The sequence below is a fragment of the Pongo abelii genome, chromosome 11 (genome assembly GCF_028885655.2).
Source record: "Pongo abelii isolate AG06213 chromosome 11, NHGRI_mPonAbe1-v2.0_pri, whole genome shotgun sequence".
Lineage (NCBI taxonomy): Eukaryota > Metazoa > Chordata > Mammalia > Primates > Hominidae > Pongo > Pongo abelii.
This window is the reverse complement of record NC_071996.2, coordinates 144,050,862-144,064,941: the sequence shown is the minus strand read 5'-3', so window position 1 is coordinate 144,064,941 and position 14,080 is coordinate 144,050,862. Positions and strand designations below refer to the sequence as shown.

The 14,080-nt window shown below is 64.2% G+C and overlaps 1 protein-coding gene across 1 annotated transcript in view; it reads right to left on the bottom strand.

The window, feature by feature from the left end:
• Positions 1–14,080, bottom strand: part of GPC1 (glypican 1) — a 32,325-nt gene continuing 18,245 nt past the window's right edge. Inside the window, exons 2-9 of the mRNA XM_024243651.3 lie at positions 8,948–9,106; positions 5,552–5,943; positions 4,613–4,778; positions 3,339–3,469; positions 3,110–3,229; positions 2,875–3,008; positions 2,437–2,612; positions 1–2,024 (exon numbers count right to left, since the gene is read on the bottom strand). Coding sequence (XP_024099419.1) covers positions 1,792–2,024; positions 2,437–2,612; positions 2,875–3,008; positions 3,110–3,229; positions 3,339–3,469; positions 4,613–4,778; positions 5,552–5,943; positions 8,948–9,106 — 1,511 coding nt within the window. The 3' untranslated portion in view covers positions 1–1,791. The remainder of the gene's footprint in view (positions 2,025–2,436; positions 2,613–2,874; positions 3,009–3,109; positions 3,230–3,338; positions 3,470–4,612; positions 4,779–5,551; positions 5,944–8,947; positions 9,107–14,080) is intronic.

Genomic DNA, 14,080 nt, shown 5'->3' with positions numbered 1-14,080 from the left:
TGTAGGTCTCCAGCCTTTTATTCATACAAGGACTCAAAATAACACACGTCACCCGCTGACACTGAGCGGTGGGGGGACCTTGTGGAGGAAGGACACAGCAGGCTTGGCCACTGCCCTGACCAGTGACCACTCAGGGCTGCCCCTTCCAGAGATGAGCGTAGGGTGGGGTCTGAGCGCCGCCCCCAGGCCGTCTGTGTGCAGCAGGGGTGCTGCTGTCCTGGCGCCCGGCATCACTGTGCCAGAGCCCCCAGCCCACCCTGGCACTGGCAGGGTTATTATGGGGTGGACATGCCTGTGTTGGGGGCTCCTGATCCCAAAACATCTAAAGTCAGGTTCCAGAGAACAGAAGTCATGGGGACCTGACCAGCAACCGGGGACCTCCGTCCACTGTGCGGGACGGTGATGAAAAGCAAAGCAGCACTAAGCGGCCTCCTCAGGGTCAGTTGGTTCAGGACAGCTGCCCCCAGACCCTCCAAGTCCTCCTCCCCTTGCAGGACCCCTTCCCAACACCACACCGCCCCTCCCCGGGGCCACCTGGCAGCTGGGGCACAGGAGGGAAGGAGGGCCCGTCCAGGCCTGGGGCAGGGCCCTGATGGCCTCAGTGAATGATAGGAGGTCACCAGGGTCCAAAGTGGGCCCTGCGTCCCTCCAAAGCTATCTGGGAGGAGCGAACAGCTCACCGTGAACAAGGACAGGAAGTGTCAGTAAATGGATACACGTTTGGAAAAGCCCTTAACTATCCAGGTCCCCGTGCCCTGCAGCTGGCTGGGTCGGGAAGGGACCTAGGCATTCCCGTCTGCAGTGCGGGGTCTCACCAGCCACCAACATCCCTGTGAGCAGGTGACAGCCGAGGGTCACTCTGAGCCCTGACCTGTGTCACCCTGAACAGGTAGGCCCTGGTTCCTGATCTGGGTGAGGATGGGAGCAGGCAGGTCCTGGCTGCTCCTCAGCCCTCAGGGTCCTCCAACAGCCCTGGACCCCAGCAAGGCCTGCCCTGTGAGCCCCGTGTGCGAGGGGCAGCCCACATCGGCAGAGCCCACGCTGCCTCCCTGGGCCTTGGGCCCAACTCCCCCTCCTCCAGCAGAAATGCAGGTGGGTCAGTGGCCCCTCATCTGCGCATGGAGGGCCCCCCACTGCAGGTCTGTGGGAGGACAGAGTCCTCAGACTCCTCAGCAGTGATGCTTTCTCAGGACCCACCCTGCAGACGCTGGGGCCCTTCAAGGGCGCGGGGAGGTGGGGCCGGGCTCTGTAGCCTGCGCTGAGGGGAGGGCATCATGCATCATCTCAGAGGCTCTGCTAGACCCTGGATGGTGGACACCCAGACAGCCCTTGCGGGGCTTCTCTGGAGGCTGAGGGGTGGGCCAGGGCTGGCTGGTGGGCTCTGCTGGGAGTCCCAGTGGGAGGAGGCGGGGAGGAAGGCACAGGCTCGCTGTGGGCTCCAGCGGGTTGCTTTGAGGCCTCCTCTGTAGGCCTCGAGGGGCTGCTTCTGCAGCGGTGCAGGGAGCTGGGGGGAGGGCTAGGCAGCCGGAGGTGCCCCTGAGGTCCCTGAAATACATGGCTTGTGGGGACACTGGCTCCCAGCTGACCTGAGGACCTCATACAAAATTAAAAGGCAGAAAGGCAGGCGAGGCCAGGCCTGGGGCCGGGGCCTCTGTGCCTGCCCCTGCTCAGAGCCGCCGGCCCTCCCTGTCCCACCCCAGGCCTCTCCAGGCTGAGGTGAATTAAATATCGTCTGTGTTGTATTTTTGGCAAAGTCAGTCCTTGGCCTCTGTCCCTGGGGCCTTGGGGCAGTTACCGCCACCGGGGCCTGGCTACTGTAAGGGCCAGGAAGAGGAGGAGAGACAGGAGGAAGGTGGGGGGCTGGGGGCAGCTGGCAGCCGAGGTCTTCTGCCCTTCCTGCTCTGACAGGCCTGGGAGGGCGTGGGTCAAGGGCGTCCGGGAGCTGGAGCTCTTCCTGCTGACCCTCCGGCCGCAGAGGTCATCCGGACAGCCATCACCGCTGCCCGAGCCGCTGCCATCGTCACCTGGGAAGGAGAGGAGGCTCCGGCAGGCAGGTCCCCACAGGAGACCCCAGTGCAGCACCGCCCTGTGAGGGCCCCACATGCCAGGTGACCCCAACATCCTTTAGGTGTGGAATCCCAGGACCAGCAGCACCCGATCCCTGCTGATCCCCGAGGCTGGGAGACTCTCACTCCCTGGGGCTGCCTCCCTTGGTCCCTGGAGCCAAAGCCAACAGACATCCTGGCCAGGCCTCCAGGGCGCCGCAGAGGTGCAGGGCTCGGTGATCGTGCCTGGGCAGCACAGCGTCCTCAGAGTCACTGTGGTGATGCCGGAGCAGAGAGCCCCTCAGGTGGGGGAACCTGGAGGGCAGTCACACCCCTGTGGCACCCCCACCAACCCCGGCCCCTTGCCCGCCCGGCCAGGCCCCGCCCTCACTGGCGTCCTGGAAGTCCACGTCGTTGCCGTTGTAGGCGCTGCGCAGCCGGTTGGTCATGATCTTCAGCTGCATGATCTGCTGCCGGATGGTCATGTCCGGCTTGGTGATGTCCACCTCCACCTCGGGGTTGTTGATCTGGTTGGCCAGACCGTCACCCATGACCTCGGGGAGGTACCTGGGGGAAAGGCAGGCAGAGTCCAGGTCACTGCTCCAGCCCCTGCAAAGGGCCATCACCTGAGCAGGACAGTCTCCCACCCTCCGAGCCTGAGATGCCCAGCAGCCTCCAGGGACCGAGCAGAGCCCACGCAGGCCGCAGAGAAGTGGGGCTCAAGCCCTCCAGCAAGGGACGTGGCCCCGTGCAGACAGCACCTGGCCCAGGCACAGTCCAATGGAGACGGCATGGGAGGGAGGGCTGTGCCAGCCAGGCGGGCACCTACCGGCCTCTCGCCATCCCGTTCCAGCAGCGGTCATCACTGGCAGTGCTCAGGGCCATCTTCTCGCTGCACAGTGTCCCTGGGAGGCTGATCCAGAAGTCCTGGACGTCACGGAGCTGGGCCTTGGCTTCGGAGACCTGTCGGGCAGCAGTCAGGCCACTGGGCTGCCAGGGCCAGCCCGCCCCTGCCTGTCTGCCTCCCTCATGCCTGGTCCAGTGGACGGGCAGGGGCCACTCACCAGCTTCTCCAGAGTGCCTGAAGGTGGCCTCTCCCAAGGGGCCAGCTTGCCCCGGCGCCGCTTCTCCTCAGGCCCGGGGCCCTGGGGGTTGACCTTGGGGTTCCCGCAGCCCTGGATGACCTGGAGAGACACTGCAGGGTCCTTGGGGGGCAGTGGGGCCCCTCAAGCCCAATGGGGCCACATCCAGGACCCCCACCCCGCTGTGCTCGTCACGTCCTCCTGCCCGCACCTTGGCCGTGAGCGTGTCCCTGTTGTCCTGGAGGGCGTTGATGGCCTCCGCCAGCCACGTGTGCACGCTGCCGATGACGCTCTCCACACCCGATGCACCCCAGAACTTGTCGGTGATGAGCACCATGGAGTCTAGCATAGGCGTTAACACACGCGCACACACAGGCGTTAACACGCGTGCACACAGGTGACGTGCACGCACACAGGCGTTGACGCGCGCACACAGGCGTTAACGCGCACATGCAGGCGTCACCACGTATGCATGTCAGTGCAGTCTTGACGGCACAGGTCAGCACGGGAGATCCCGCGCATGCACTCAGGTTGGCCCATGTGACGTGTGCAGGCCACGTGCACTCAGCCTGGCCCACGCCCACGTGTGTACCTGTGCCACGGGCACAGGTGAACACGCACACACAGAGGCCATTCTGCATGCCTGCTGGCCTGCCGTGTCTCGTATGTCCACGCTGCTTCATGCAGGTGTTGACATGTACATACGCTGGCTGACCTTGGTCCAGCTTGTGTGCACATGAGCCCACGTGAGCTGGTGTGTATGCATGCTGGCTCACCTCATGCCCCACCATGTACACCTTAGTTCATGTGTGTGTTGCGTGCATGGTGAGCACATGTACAAGTAAAGCTTATGCATTTTGTCAGCTCCCATTACATTAGCACACACCTGTTGGCCCCGTGTCAGCACATGCTAGCACGTGTGTTGGCACAGATGCATGCTGTCCCCCCCAAGTAAGCATGTGTACATGTTAGTGGATCTGGATAAGCATGTACATATTAGCACACACGTGTTGGCATTGATGTGGGTCAGCCCAGCTCATGTCATCACATGCACACAGGAGCATATGCCGTACTGGTGGGCAGTGGCCCACTGTGTGTCAGCAAGTGTGCGCGCCAGTTCGCATGTGTTAGCCTGTCATGTGGCAGTGCCTATATGTGTTAGCTTAAACAAGCGCTGATCCTCGATGAGTCACACGTGTTGGCATGTATGCACACTGAGGTGCTTGCTAACTGGGGAAGGACCAGAAACTACAACCCCACAGGGCTCCCTCCCTGGCAGCTGCCCCAAGTCACACATCACTCAGGACATCCAAAAGGCACCCTGGCCCCTCAACCCTGCAGCACCACCCAGATCTGGCCCAGGTCAGGGCATCCCTGATCAGGCCCCTGGGTCCAAGTCCTGAGCTAGGGACCACCCGCCCCCAGGACCCCCAGCCGTGCACTCCCCAAGACAGTTCCAGGCCGCTCTGGCGGGTGGGGGCTCACCCAGGAGGTTCCTCCACTCGGCATCCAGGTCGGCCTGGTTGGCGAGGCAGCCCTTGAGCACGTTTCGGCAATAGTCAGGGCAGGGCCTGGCACCGGGGACTCCCAGGCAGTGAGCACAGTAGACCAGCTTCATGACAGCCCTCGAGCACTCTGGGCCCAGGGGGACCTGGGGAGCAAGGGAGCCTGAGCCAGGCCCCGAGGCCCCGGGTGTGCCTGGCCCCGGCCAGCCCCTAACGAAGCCCCAGGGTGGGGGGCTCTGGAGGGAAGTCAGGGGAGGCCTCTGTTCTGCCCCAGCTCGCAGTGGCACCTGCCTGACTCGCAGGGCCTGCCAGCCCCGACGGCCCTCCTTCTAATGATCTTGAGGGCCACAGGGAGGCAAGAATATCCTCACCCCCATGCCACTGAGGAAACCAAGGCTCCGGGTTGGGGATGACTTGCCCAGGAGCCTGGAGGTGGGGGCAGTTCCCACCCAGCGCATGTGGGTCTGAGGCTGACGCCCTCCCTATGTCCCAGCCTAGCTGGGTCTGACACGTGCCCCGCCAAGGGACCAAGGCATCCCCCTGGCCTGCGAGGCTCTGTGGCCCCACCCTAGCCGGCCCCCACGCATGTTCTCTTCTGTCTCCTCTGCACCTTCACTCCACAGCCTGGCTCAGCATCCAGCCCCAGCCCCTGGCCCTTCCCATCCTGGCCCACGATGGGTCTAGGCAGGGGTGGGCCAGCCCAGAGCCGCCTGCCCAGAGCAGGGCTCACATCTGTGGGTGTGCTGTTAGCAGGCCGTGGGCAGCAGCCAATGCAGGAGGGACTGAGGCTGTGGGGCTGAGGTCAGAGGCTGGCCCAGAGGCCCAGGGACACAGGGTTAAGTAGGGGGAAGAGGAAATCCCTTGGGCAGCGCATGGGGGTCTGGAGGGGCTTCTGAGAGCCCTGGGTGGCTGTGCGCACCTGAGCCACCTTCCGGACCACGTCACTGGCCACGCCCAGGCCCTGCACAAAGGAGCGAGCAGCCACGAAGGCACGGGTGGCCCGCAGGCGCAGCTCTCTTGGGGCCTCTCCGAAGGGCCGCAGCGCCTCAGCCTGCTTGCCCAGGCAGTCCAGGTAGTCATCGGGCAGCAGCAGCTGGGGGTTCAGCTGCTTGAAGAGGCGCTCAAGCAGGCGGGCCCAGAACTCTGCCAGCGTCTCCTCCAGGTGCAGGTTGGCGCCGCGGTAGTACAAGCGCAGCTCTGAGTACAGGTCCCGGAAGGCCCTCGCGTTCTGCGTGTACAGCTCTCCGAAGGCGCCGGGGAAGGTGCCCTGCAGCGTCCGCTCCGAATCGTTCAGCAGGTGCTGGAAGTGGTCTGCGCACAGGGAGGGGGCGTGATCGGGACCATGTTTCCCCCGCCGTGGCAGCTGGACCAGAGCAGGGGACTCAGCCCGGGAGACCCGCGGCTCTGAGGATACACTCTGAGGACCTCGGAGTCGGACGCCACGCTGCAGCGGCTGTGGGCCCTGAGAGCATCCACGGGGCTCCCTGAGACCTCACCCCCTAGCCTGGGGAGCAGTGGCCCAGCTGGCAGGGGTCCTCTCTCGGGTCTCAGGGCCTCTGACTGGGGCTCCAGTGGCAGTTTCTGAGCTGAGCCCTGGGCAGGAACAGATGCTCTGTGACTCAGTGACCCCCTGAGAACACCCAGGGAGGGGCTGCTGGTGGAGATGGGGCCTCACTGGGTTAAGAGGGGCTGGGCCGGTCTGTGCTCCCCTGCCATCCGCTCCTTCTCTCCACTGGTCCCCACTTGTGCTCCCTGTGGCCCCAGCCGGCTGCCCTGCGAGTCTCCAGGGCTGCTGCCCCTCCCGCCACACTGTCTCTGCTGCTCTCCTAGGCTTCCTGTCTTCTCTTAGCTTCTGCAATCTAGAAGCTTCAGCTCTGAGCACCCCGGGCCTGTCTGAGGGCTCTGGGAGGCCTCCTGCAGCCTAGAACCCCAGACATCTCCCCTGCTGGGCAAGGGGTGGGGAGGCACAGGCTCACCCTCAGACCTCCACATGTGCTGCAAGGGCTTTAGGGAAAAGCCCCCGTACCCCGGGCCTAGATGGGACCCTGGACTTCCCCATTCCATTTGGAAGTGAGACTTCCAGGTCTGTAACTGCTCAGAGTGTCCCTAGGGCTGTGGCCGGCTTTGCCCCACAGGTGCCGGGGGCTCGATGGTACCACACGGTGCTCCAGGGTAGCAGGCCAGAGACTCTCCTCTGAGGCATGGGGGCTGTCAGGCCTGAGATCTCTGGATCAGCCCCCACGCTGACCCCTGGCAGGGCCTGGGGCTACACAGGGCTGGCAGGGCTACAGAGAGCTCCCAGGCCACTGTGGGGAGGGTGGACGCGCCACACAGCTGTCCACTGTCCACCTCAGGTCCTGGCGCCTGGAACGCCCTGGCCTCTCCCGGAAAGGGGCAACTTGCGGTTCATGCATTAGCCCAGACACACCTAGAGGGCCATGGGCCAAATCCAGGTGCAGTCCCCAGCTCTACCTCCTGCCAGAACCCATTCAGCTGCTCCTGAACGCTGGTGGCGGGGGCGGGCACAGGGCTCCAAATCCCTGAACACAGCAACCAGAGGTCCAGGCAGGCTCCCCTCCTACCGCCTCCCACTGGCTCCCACCAGCACTGCAGACAAAGACCCAGGGGCCCTCAGCTGCCCCGGAGGCTGGGAGGGGCCAGCAGCTGCCATGGACAGGGGTGCGAGGGGAGGACATAGGAGGTGGGGGTTGGACAGGACTCCCTGGGGTAGGGGCACAGGTGGGCCTTGAGCACATAGTGGGTCATTTTTAACACAAATGTCCCCAAAGGGTGTCTGTGTTTTCATGTCAAAGATAGGAGAGTCGAACAGGAAGGCTGCAGGCTTCCAGAGGGCAGCAGAGGGAGAGCGGCGGCAGGGCGCTGACATGGGACGGGCCCCAGAGCAGGGCAGTGACACCAACCCCCTAAGAGCCAGGAGGAGGCAGACGGGCAGGACGTCCCCAGGCCAGGAGGAAGGTGTGATGGACAAGGGTCTTAGCAGGAGAGGGGAAGGGGCAAGGCTGGGTGGCACGCTGGGGCAGGAGCCAGGGCTCAGTGGCGCTGGGGAGAAACTGAGGCCCAGGACGCAGTGGAGGAGGTGAGTGGGGTCCCTACACATGGGACAGACCCAAGTGGCTCAGGAAGGCTCCTGACTCAGGGTGCAGGGGCTCGCTCCCCAGGTCCAGCTGAGCAGGAAGAAGGAGAGTCCCAGAGGGGCCATGCGCATCCCACAGGCCCCACACCAGTGGGGAGGGCTGAGCTCTGAGCATTGATGTCTAAGTCACAGAGAGGGAGCTTCTGACCCACCGCCACCCAGGTATATGCCAACAGCTGAGGTCCCGCAGCCCTGTGGAAACGGCCTTGGGGACTCCTGGGGACAGGGAGACTCTCCCGGGAGCCTGGGAGGCTACAGCAGGTGTCCAGGAGCCGGAGAAGCAGGAACGCTGAGACAAACCCCAGGGCCCCAGCAGCAGCTGCCGACCCTCACAGCCACGTGGAGCCCTGCAGCCTCAGCGCTCCCTCCCTCCTGTCGTCTGCTCAGGTTCACTGTCCCGGCACCCCGGCTCCGCCCGGACACAGGGGTGGTACCTCAGCCCGGGCCACCTCCCTCCACCAAGTCCTCGTGTTTTTGATCAGAGGTCACTTCATGGGGGACCTCCTGACCCCCCACTGTCCCCCTGGAGGTGCCTGCCACTCTGCCCAGACACAAGGCGAGGCCCAGCCTGGGCCGAGGAGTATGTGGCTCTTGACACAGCAGCTGGCGGGGCCTCAAGGCCTGCAGGGGTCACTCCTCGGGGCCCCCAAACTCCTGCCCCCGATATAAAGGGCTGAGTGGCGGCCACCCCAGGCAGGCCCTGCACTCTGCAGCCCTGTCCCCAGCCCCAGTCTCAGCCCTTGCACTGAGCTCCCTGGCTCCAGGCCACCTGGTCCCCAAGGGCAGTGGCCTGGGGCACTTGAGGAGCTGCAGGCAGGATTTGGCCAAGGCCTGTCTCTCTGCAGGTGCTTGGGAGAATCTGCTGGTGACAGGAGCCTCTGAGGGGCTGATGGGATAGGCCCTCTGTCCCCAAATGTGCACTGGGAATGGGCTGCGCACACCCCGAGGTGGGTGTCAAACCCTGCAGATCCCTGCCTGAGGGCAGCCCCCAAATCCCAGCTGGGGCTTCAACTCAGCGCCCTAGCCCCAAAGTACTAACTCCCCCACCTCCTCCTGCCAACCCCCCACCCTCGGCATTGACACATCAGGCAAGGCCCAGTGTGCCCCTCCCCCGATGCACCAGCACCCTGCGGGCCCCGAGCACCCCTGGGAGGCACTCACCATCGAAGCTGCGCAGCTGGGTGGTGAGCATGGCCTGCAGGACGCGGCTGCTGTCCCGGAGCGCGGTCTCCAGCTCGGCACGGCTGCGGTTGGCCAGGTTCTCCTCCATCTCACTGGTGCAGCAGGTGTAGCCCTGGGGGCAGATCCGCAGGTGCTCACCTGTGGGGAAAGCCCAGCATGAGAGAGAGGGGCTGGGACAGCGCTGGGAGCCAGGAGGGCACCCTCAGGCTCTCCTGGGCAGAAGGATGGCAGATCCAGGGTGGAGCACAGCTCAGGGGTGGGCCAGCCTGGGGGGTGCCCTGGGTGAAGGCAGAAATGGTGGGGGTGTGGAGGGAGGAAAAGGCCTGGCTTGGGTCCTGTAGCTTCCCACACATGACAGGAGCAGGGCTGCCTCTACAGGGCAGGAGGCCCTTTGGGCAAGTCCTGCCCCCCAGCCTGCTGTCCCAGCAGCTGCAAGCAAAGAACTGGCCTCAGGTTCCTGTGTGCAAGTGGGGAGGAGGCTACCAGGCCCAACAGGCATCCCTTGCCTGGGCCCATGTCTGAGGATGGAGAAGGAGGAAGGAATCCAATCCCCCTCTCTTCCCACACCAGCCCTGGGAGGCACCAAGCTCCCACTGCAAGGACAGCAGATCCCACCCACAGTGGGCTGGTCAGAGGCAGTGGCCCTGCAGGACCCCAGGCACAAGTCTGGTGTGGGGGCAGGTATGTCCCATGAAAGGGTCATCAGACCATGCCCCAAGCCCTGCAGGGTGCACCCTGTGCCTCCTGGTGTCCTTGTGGAGTCCCCTCCTCTGCAGCCTGCCATGAGCTACTCTGCTCCAGCGTCCGGGGCAGTGACAACGGCACTGCCATCAGAGACAGCCTCACCTCCTTGTGGGGAGTGGGGACAGGACAGGCGTTGAGTCAGCCCTCAGCCCTGCTGTGCACACCTCAGGGCCCACCTGGAATATGTGTGTGGCATCAGGAAAAACTGCATATTTAAAAGGGTGTGCATCGCACTGTGACGAAGGCTGCCGCAATCCCCATTTTATTAACCAGAAAACCGGGGCTTACAGGGACGAGGTCTCTTGTCCCAGTTATACAGTGAGGGGACAAGTGGTTCTGGCTGCCTAAGCTCAGGACTCCACACTGACAGGGCCACACTGTTCCTTCTGGGCCTCGTCCCCCGCCTCTAAGGCCCTCCTGGTGCTGGCCTAGGTCAGGCACAGTGGAGAGGTGGAGGCAGGAGCCTGGCTTGGTCAGAGGAGTGGGCTCAAGGTGGGGGGGTTGTCAGCAGGAATTCCAGCAACTTTCCTCAGGACTGCCGCCTCAGGGGCCTGTCTCATCCTGTCCTGGGACCCTGGGCCAGGGTGGCTGGAATGCGGCAGGTCCTTCATTCTTTTACCTCCTGCCTGGGGGTCAGCGGGAAGTGAAGGCCAGGCCAGGGAGGAGAGGCAGGAGAGAGAGCCAGGACCGAGGGCGGGGTCAGCCTGGGCAGAGGCACCTGGATCGAGGCTGTCCTGGGGGAGCTGGCAGCAGCTCCAGCCCTGCCTGGAGGTGGGAGCAGGGATCTGTAGCCCTAGTGCAGGCAGGGCCTGGAGCAGCCCAGGCAGTGCCCTACCCGCTTACTGCAAGAGGAGTCGCCCCTCAGGCCTGGGTTCCAGGAAGCCCTTACCCACTAGAGGCCATCTGGGGTGGGGACCCAGGACTAGGTAACTACCCAGAGGTTGAATGCCTGGGTCAGACTGAGTTTGCTGATCTTCCGCACCCTCTAAGCACACACACCCAGGGAGGAGGCCGAGACAAGAGGAGAAAACAGAGAACCTGAATCTGGGCTTGGGCGGCTGCTGCTTGGCCCCTGTAGCCTCTGTGCCTGCTGACATGACAGCAAGGAGGCAGGCTGTCAGAGGGGCCTGGGAGAACGAGGGAGGGCCGAGGTAGGGGTTCTTATCCTGGGGCGCTCCCTCCTCGTCCTCTTTTCCTGTCTGAGTTCTGGAATGTACTGATGCAGGGGGCTCTGGCTTGAGCTGGAGGGAGAGGGAGCCCTCCAAAGGGGCTGCAGGTCCAGGGATTCCCCAGGGCCTGGACTTAAATGTTCCTATGCTGCAGACAGCACGGGAATGGCAAGTGCCCCCCGCCCCTCCTTACCTCCAGATGCCTGCTGGAGGGGGAGTGGGGGGTCCAACAGAGTCTGGGGCCAGGAGGGCCTTGTGGGAACCAGCTAGGGTGAGGACAGAGCCCGGCTCTGAGAGCCCTGGGGCCTAGTAGAGAAGGGGTACTCCTTCCCCACTCTTCACATGGGTGGGAAGGCGCCCTCAGGCAGGAAGACTGGGACACAGGTACACTCGCCAGGGACCATCCTTCACTCTGCAGCCTTTATTCACTGATGGGATTCTGCCCCAGTCCCACCCCCGTGGGGGCAGGATTTAGAGCAGGAACCGCCCCTCCGGGTCCTTTCCTCGGGCCTGCGCCAGGCTGAGCAGACTCGGGAGGCATCTCTCCGAGGGTGTGGGCTGTGATGGGGCCCTGTGCACCCATCCAGGCTCCCAGACCAGGAGAGCACAGGTCAGCCGGACACATGATGGTGCTGGGCTGGGCAGTGGGAGGGAAACGTGCCTGGGGGAGGGGGTGGCAGGTGCCAGCTGAGCTTCCCGATGACACCCTGGGCTCAGCTGTGATGGGCTCAGCTGTGACGAGGCACCCAGGACAGGCTGGCTGGGCCACAGGCAACGAGTGGGCTGGTCCAAGACTCAGGACTAGGGCTCAAGCACTCCTAGGGAGTAGGGGTGGGTGGCATCCCTCACTGGCTCCTCCTGTACCCCTCCCTCGCGAGGTCCCTGGTGGACCCACTCCCCAGCCCCCACCATGCCGACAGGAGAGGCTGATGAGAGACACGGAGAGGTGAGGCCCAAAACACCCATAAGATACGGGAAGCTCCCCCCACCTGCAGGTTCTGAGGGGCTCCTTGGCACTGTCAGCCACCTCCCACACCCCCTCACAGCTGTGCACCAGCCCCCGCACCTCAGCCTCCCCTGATAACCCCTTAGCCCTGCCCGGCCACCTCGCCCAGCCGGCCCGGTGACCTGCGCTGTTCCGGCTGCCCCAGCACAGCCCCCGTCCCTCCCTCCCTCCTTGGACAAACACGGGAGTGAAGACACGGAGCCAGAGCTCGGGCGCCGGCCTGGGAGCCCCGGGCAGGCTGGACCGAGGCGGCTCCCTGAGGCCCACTGCAGGTTGGACACATGGCAGTCAAAGGCAGGAGGCCTCCTGCTGGCTTCCTTCTGCTGAGCTCCGGCCCAGCACAGGCCGGGGCCGCAGGTTTTGGTCCTGGACATGAGATGGCAGAGGCCGGCTCTGCAAAGTCCCCCCGCAGGGCAGCAAAGCAAGCCCCCTCCTGGAGGAATGCCAGGGGCTGGGGTCTTTCTGGATGGAGAGCGATGTGCCCAAGTGCCCAAGACCAGTTGTCATCTTCAATCTCCCCACCCAGGTGCCTCCCCACCCCCAGGTGCCTCCCCACCCCTTCTCTCAGCTCACCACCCGGGCGATAGAGAGGCCTCAGGCCAGGAGGGAACCCTCCCCATGTCCTTCTCCCTCTCCCTCTCCTTCCTGGCCTTTCTCCTCCAACTCGGAGGGGGGCATTTTCCAACCTAGGGGGTGAGTGTCCCGGCAGCCCCTCCCCTTCCCCCCCCCCCCCCCCCACGCAGAGAGGCATCTCGGCCCTTCCGGCCCACCCCTCCCTCCGGCCCTGGGGCTGCTCAGGTCAAGGTCACCAGGCCTGCTCCCCGCTGGGCCAGGGACTGGACCCTCTCTTCCCTGATCCCTGGGTGGAAGTTGCTGTAGCCGACCCATCCTTCCACAGCGCTCCCCTCCGTCAGTCACTGGGACACTTCCCTTCCCCAGTGCTCTGAGGATTTTTTTGGCGGGGAAGGGGATTGTTTGTTTCATGGCAGATTCATCCCCCATCTCAAACCCAGAGCCTCCAATTCCCAGGCTCCTGCTCCTCAGGTTAAAGCGCAGAGCTCTTGCTCCCTGGCCCGTAGGCAGCTGCTGTCTCGTTCCATCTTCCTCCTCCAGATCCTGACGGTTCTGGACCACCCCACTCTGCTGCTCCTAAGCCCCCACCAGCCTTAGCTTTAGACACCTTTTAGGTCATGCATTCTCGTCCCCTGCTGACATGTCCCCACCCAGCAGTCTTCCCTTGGTCATCAGCACCATCACCCCAAAGCTTTAGGCGACACTCCCATCCTGACAGTGGCCCCCATCCCCAATGATGGACCCAGACCTCATTTGTCCAGACCCAGCCTGGCAGCTGCCCGTGACCAGTGGCTCTGGAGCTCTCTCAAGGAGAATGCAGAGAGATGATGGCGCCACGCCACGCCCATCCCTCCAGAAGCTTCCACGGCTCACACAGGAGATGCAGACTGTAAAGCCGGCTTTATCCACCTTTACAGCCTTGTCCTAGACACTCAGTGTCAACAGACTCGAATGCCTAAGGTACCGGAATTTGGCGTGGACAGTCAGCCTGCATTGCCTGCCACGGTGCTGTGTGCAGAGCGCCAGGCACCGCAGCCTCCCAACACGCAAGGGAAGAGCCTAGGCCTCCCGGCTCCTGCCCTCTACTCAGCTCTGCACTCGGCAACCGGGCCTTCCTGGCTGGCCGATGGCTGCGAAGGCTTTCCCCAAGCCCGAACCCTCTTCTCGAAGCCTGCCCCAGCCCCTGGCCCAACTGCTCTCGGACCCCAACCAGCTCCGGTGGCTGTGGCATCCTCCAGCATGTGCAGCAGCCTCCTGGGGTGAGGGTGCACTGGACAAACGACCCAGGAGGTTTCCTGGGGACCGCCCACTGCCCAGGCTGCCGGGAATCTTTTCCTCACTTTTGCCCCATCCTCTAAGAAGCCTGCGCCCCTGGCCAGTCCCTGTTCACCTGGGCTCCTGACGTCTGAGCCAGACGCAGCCTTGGCCCTACCTGCGAGGTGGACCGGCCACGGCATCTCAGCTCCTTGTCAACGGCAACCACGGCCCCCAGACTCACCCCATCGTGCTTCCCTCCCCTCCCCACACCGCTGCCGCCTGCCCGAAGCCCCCTGCCACCATTTCACCCAAATGACAGCGTCGCCAAGGAGCCCCTCCACCGCCGCAGAACCTCCGCCACGC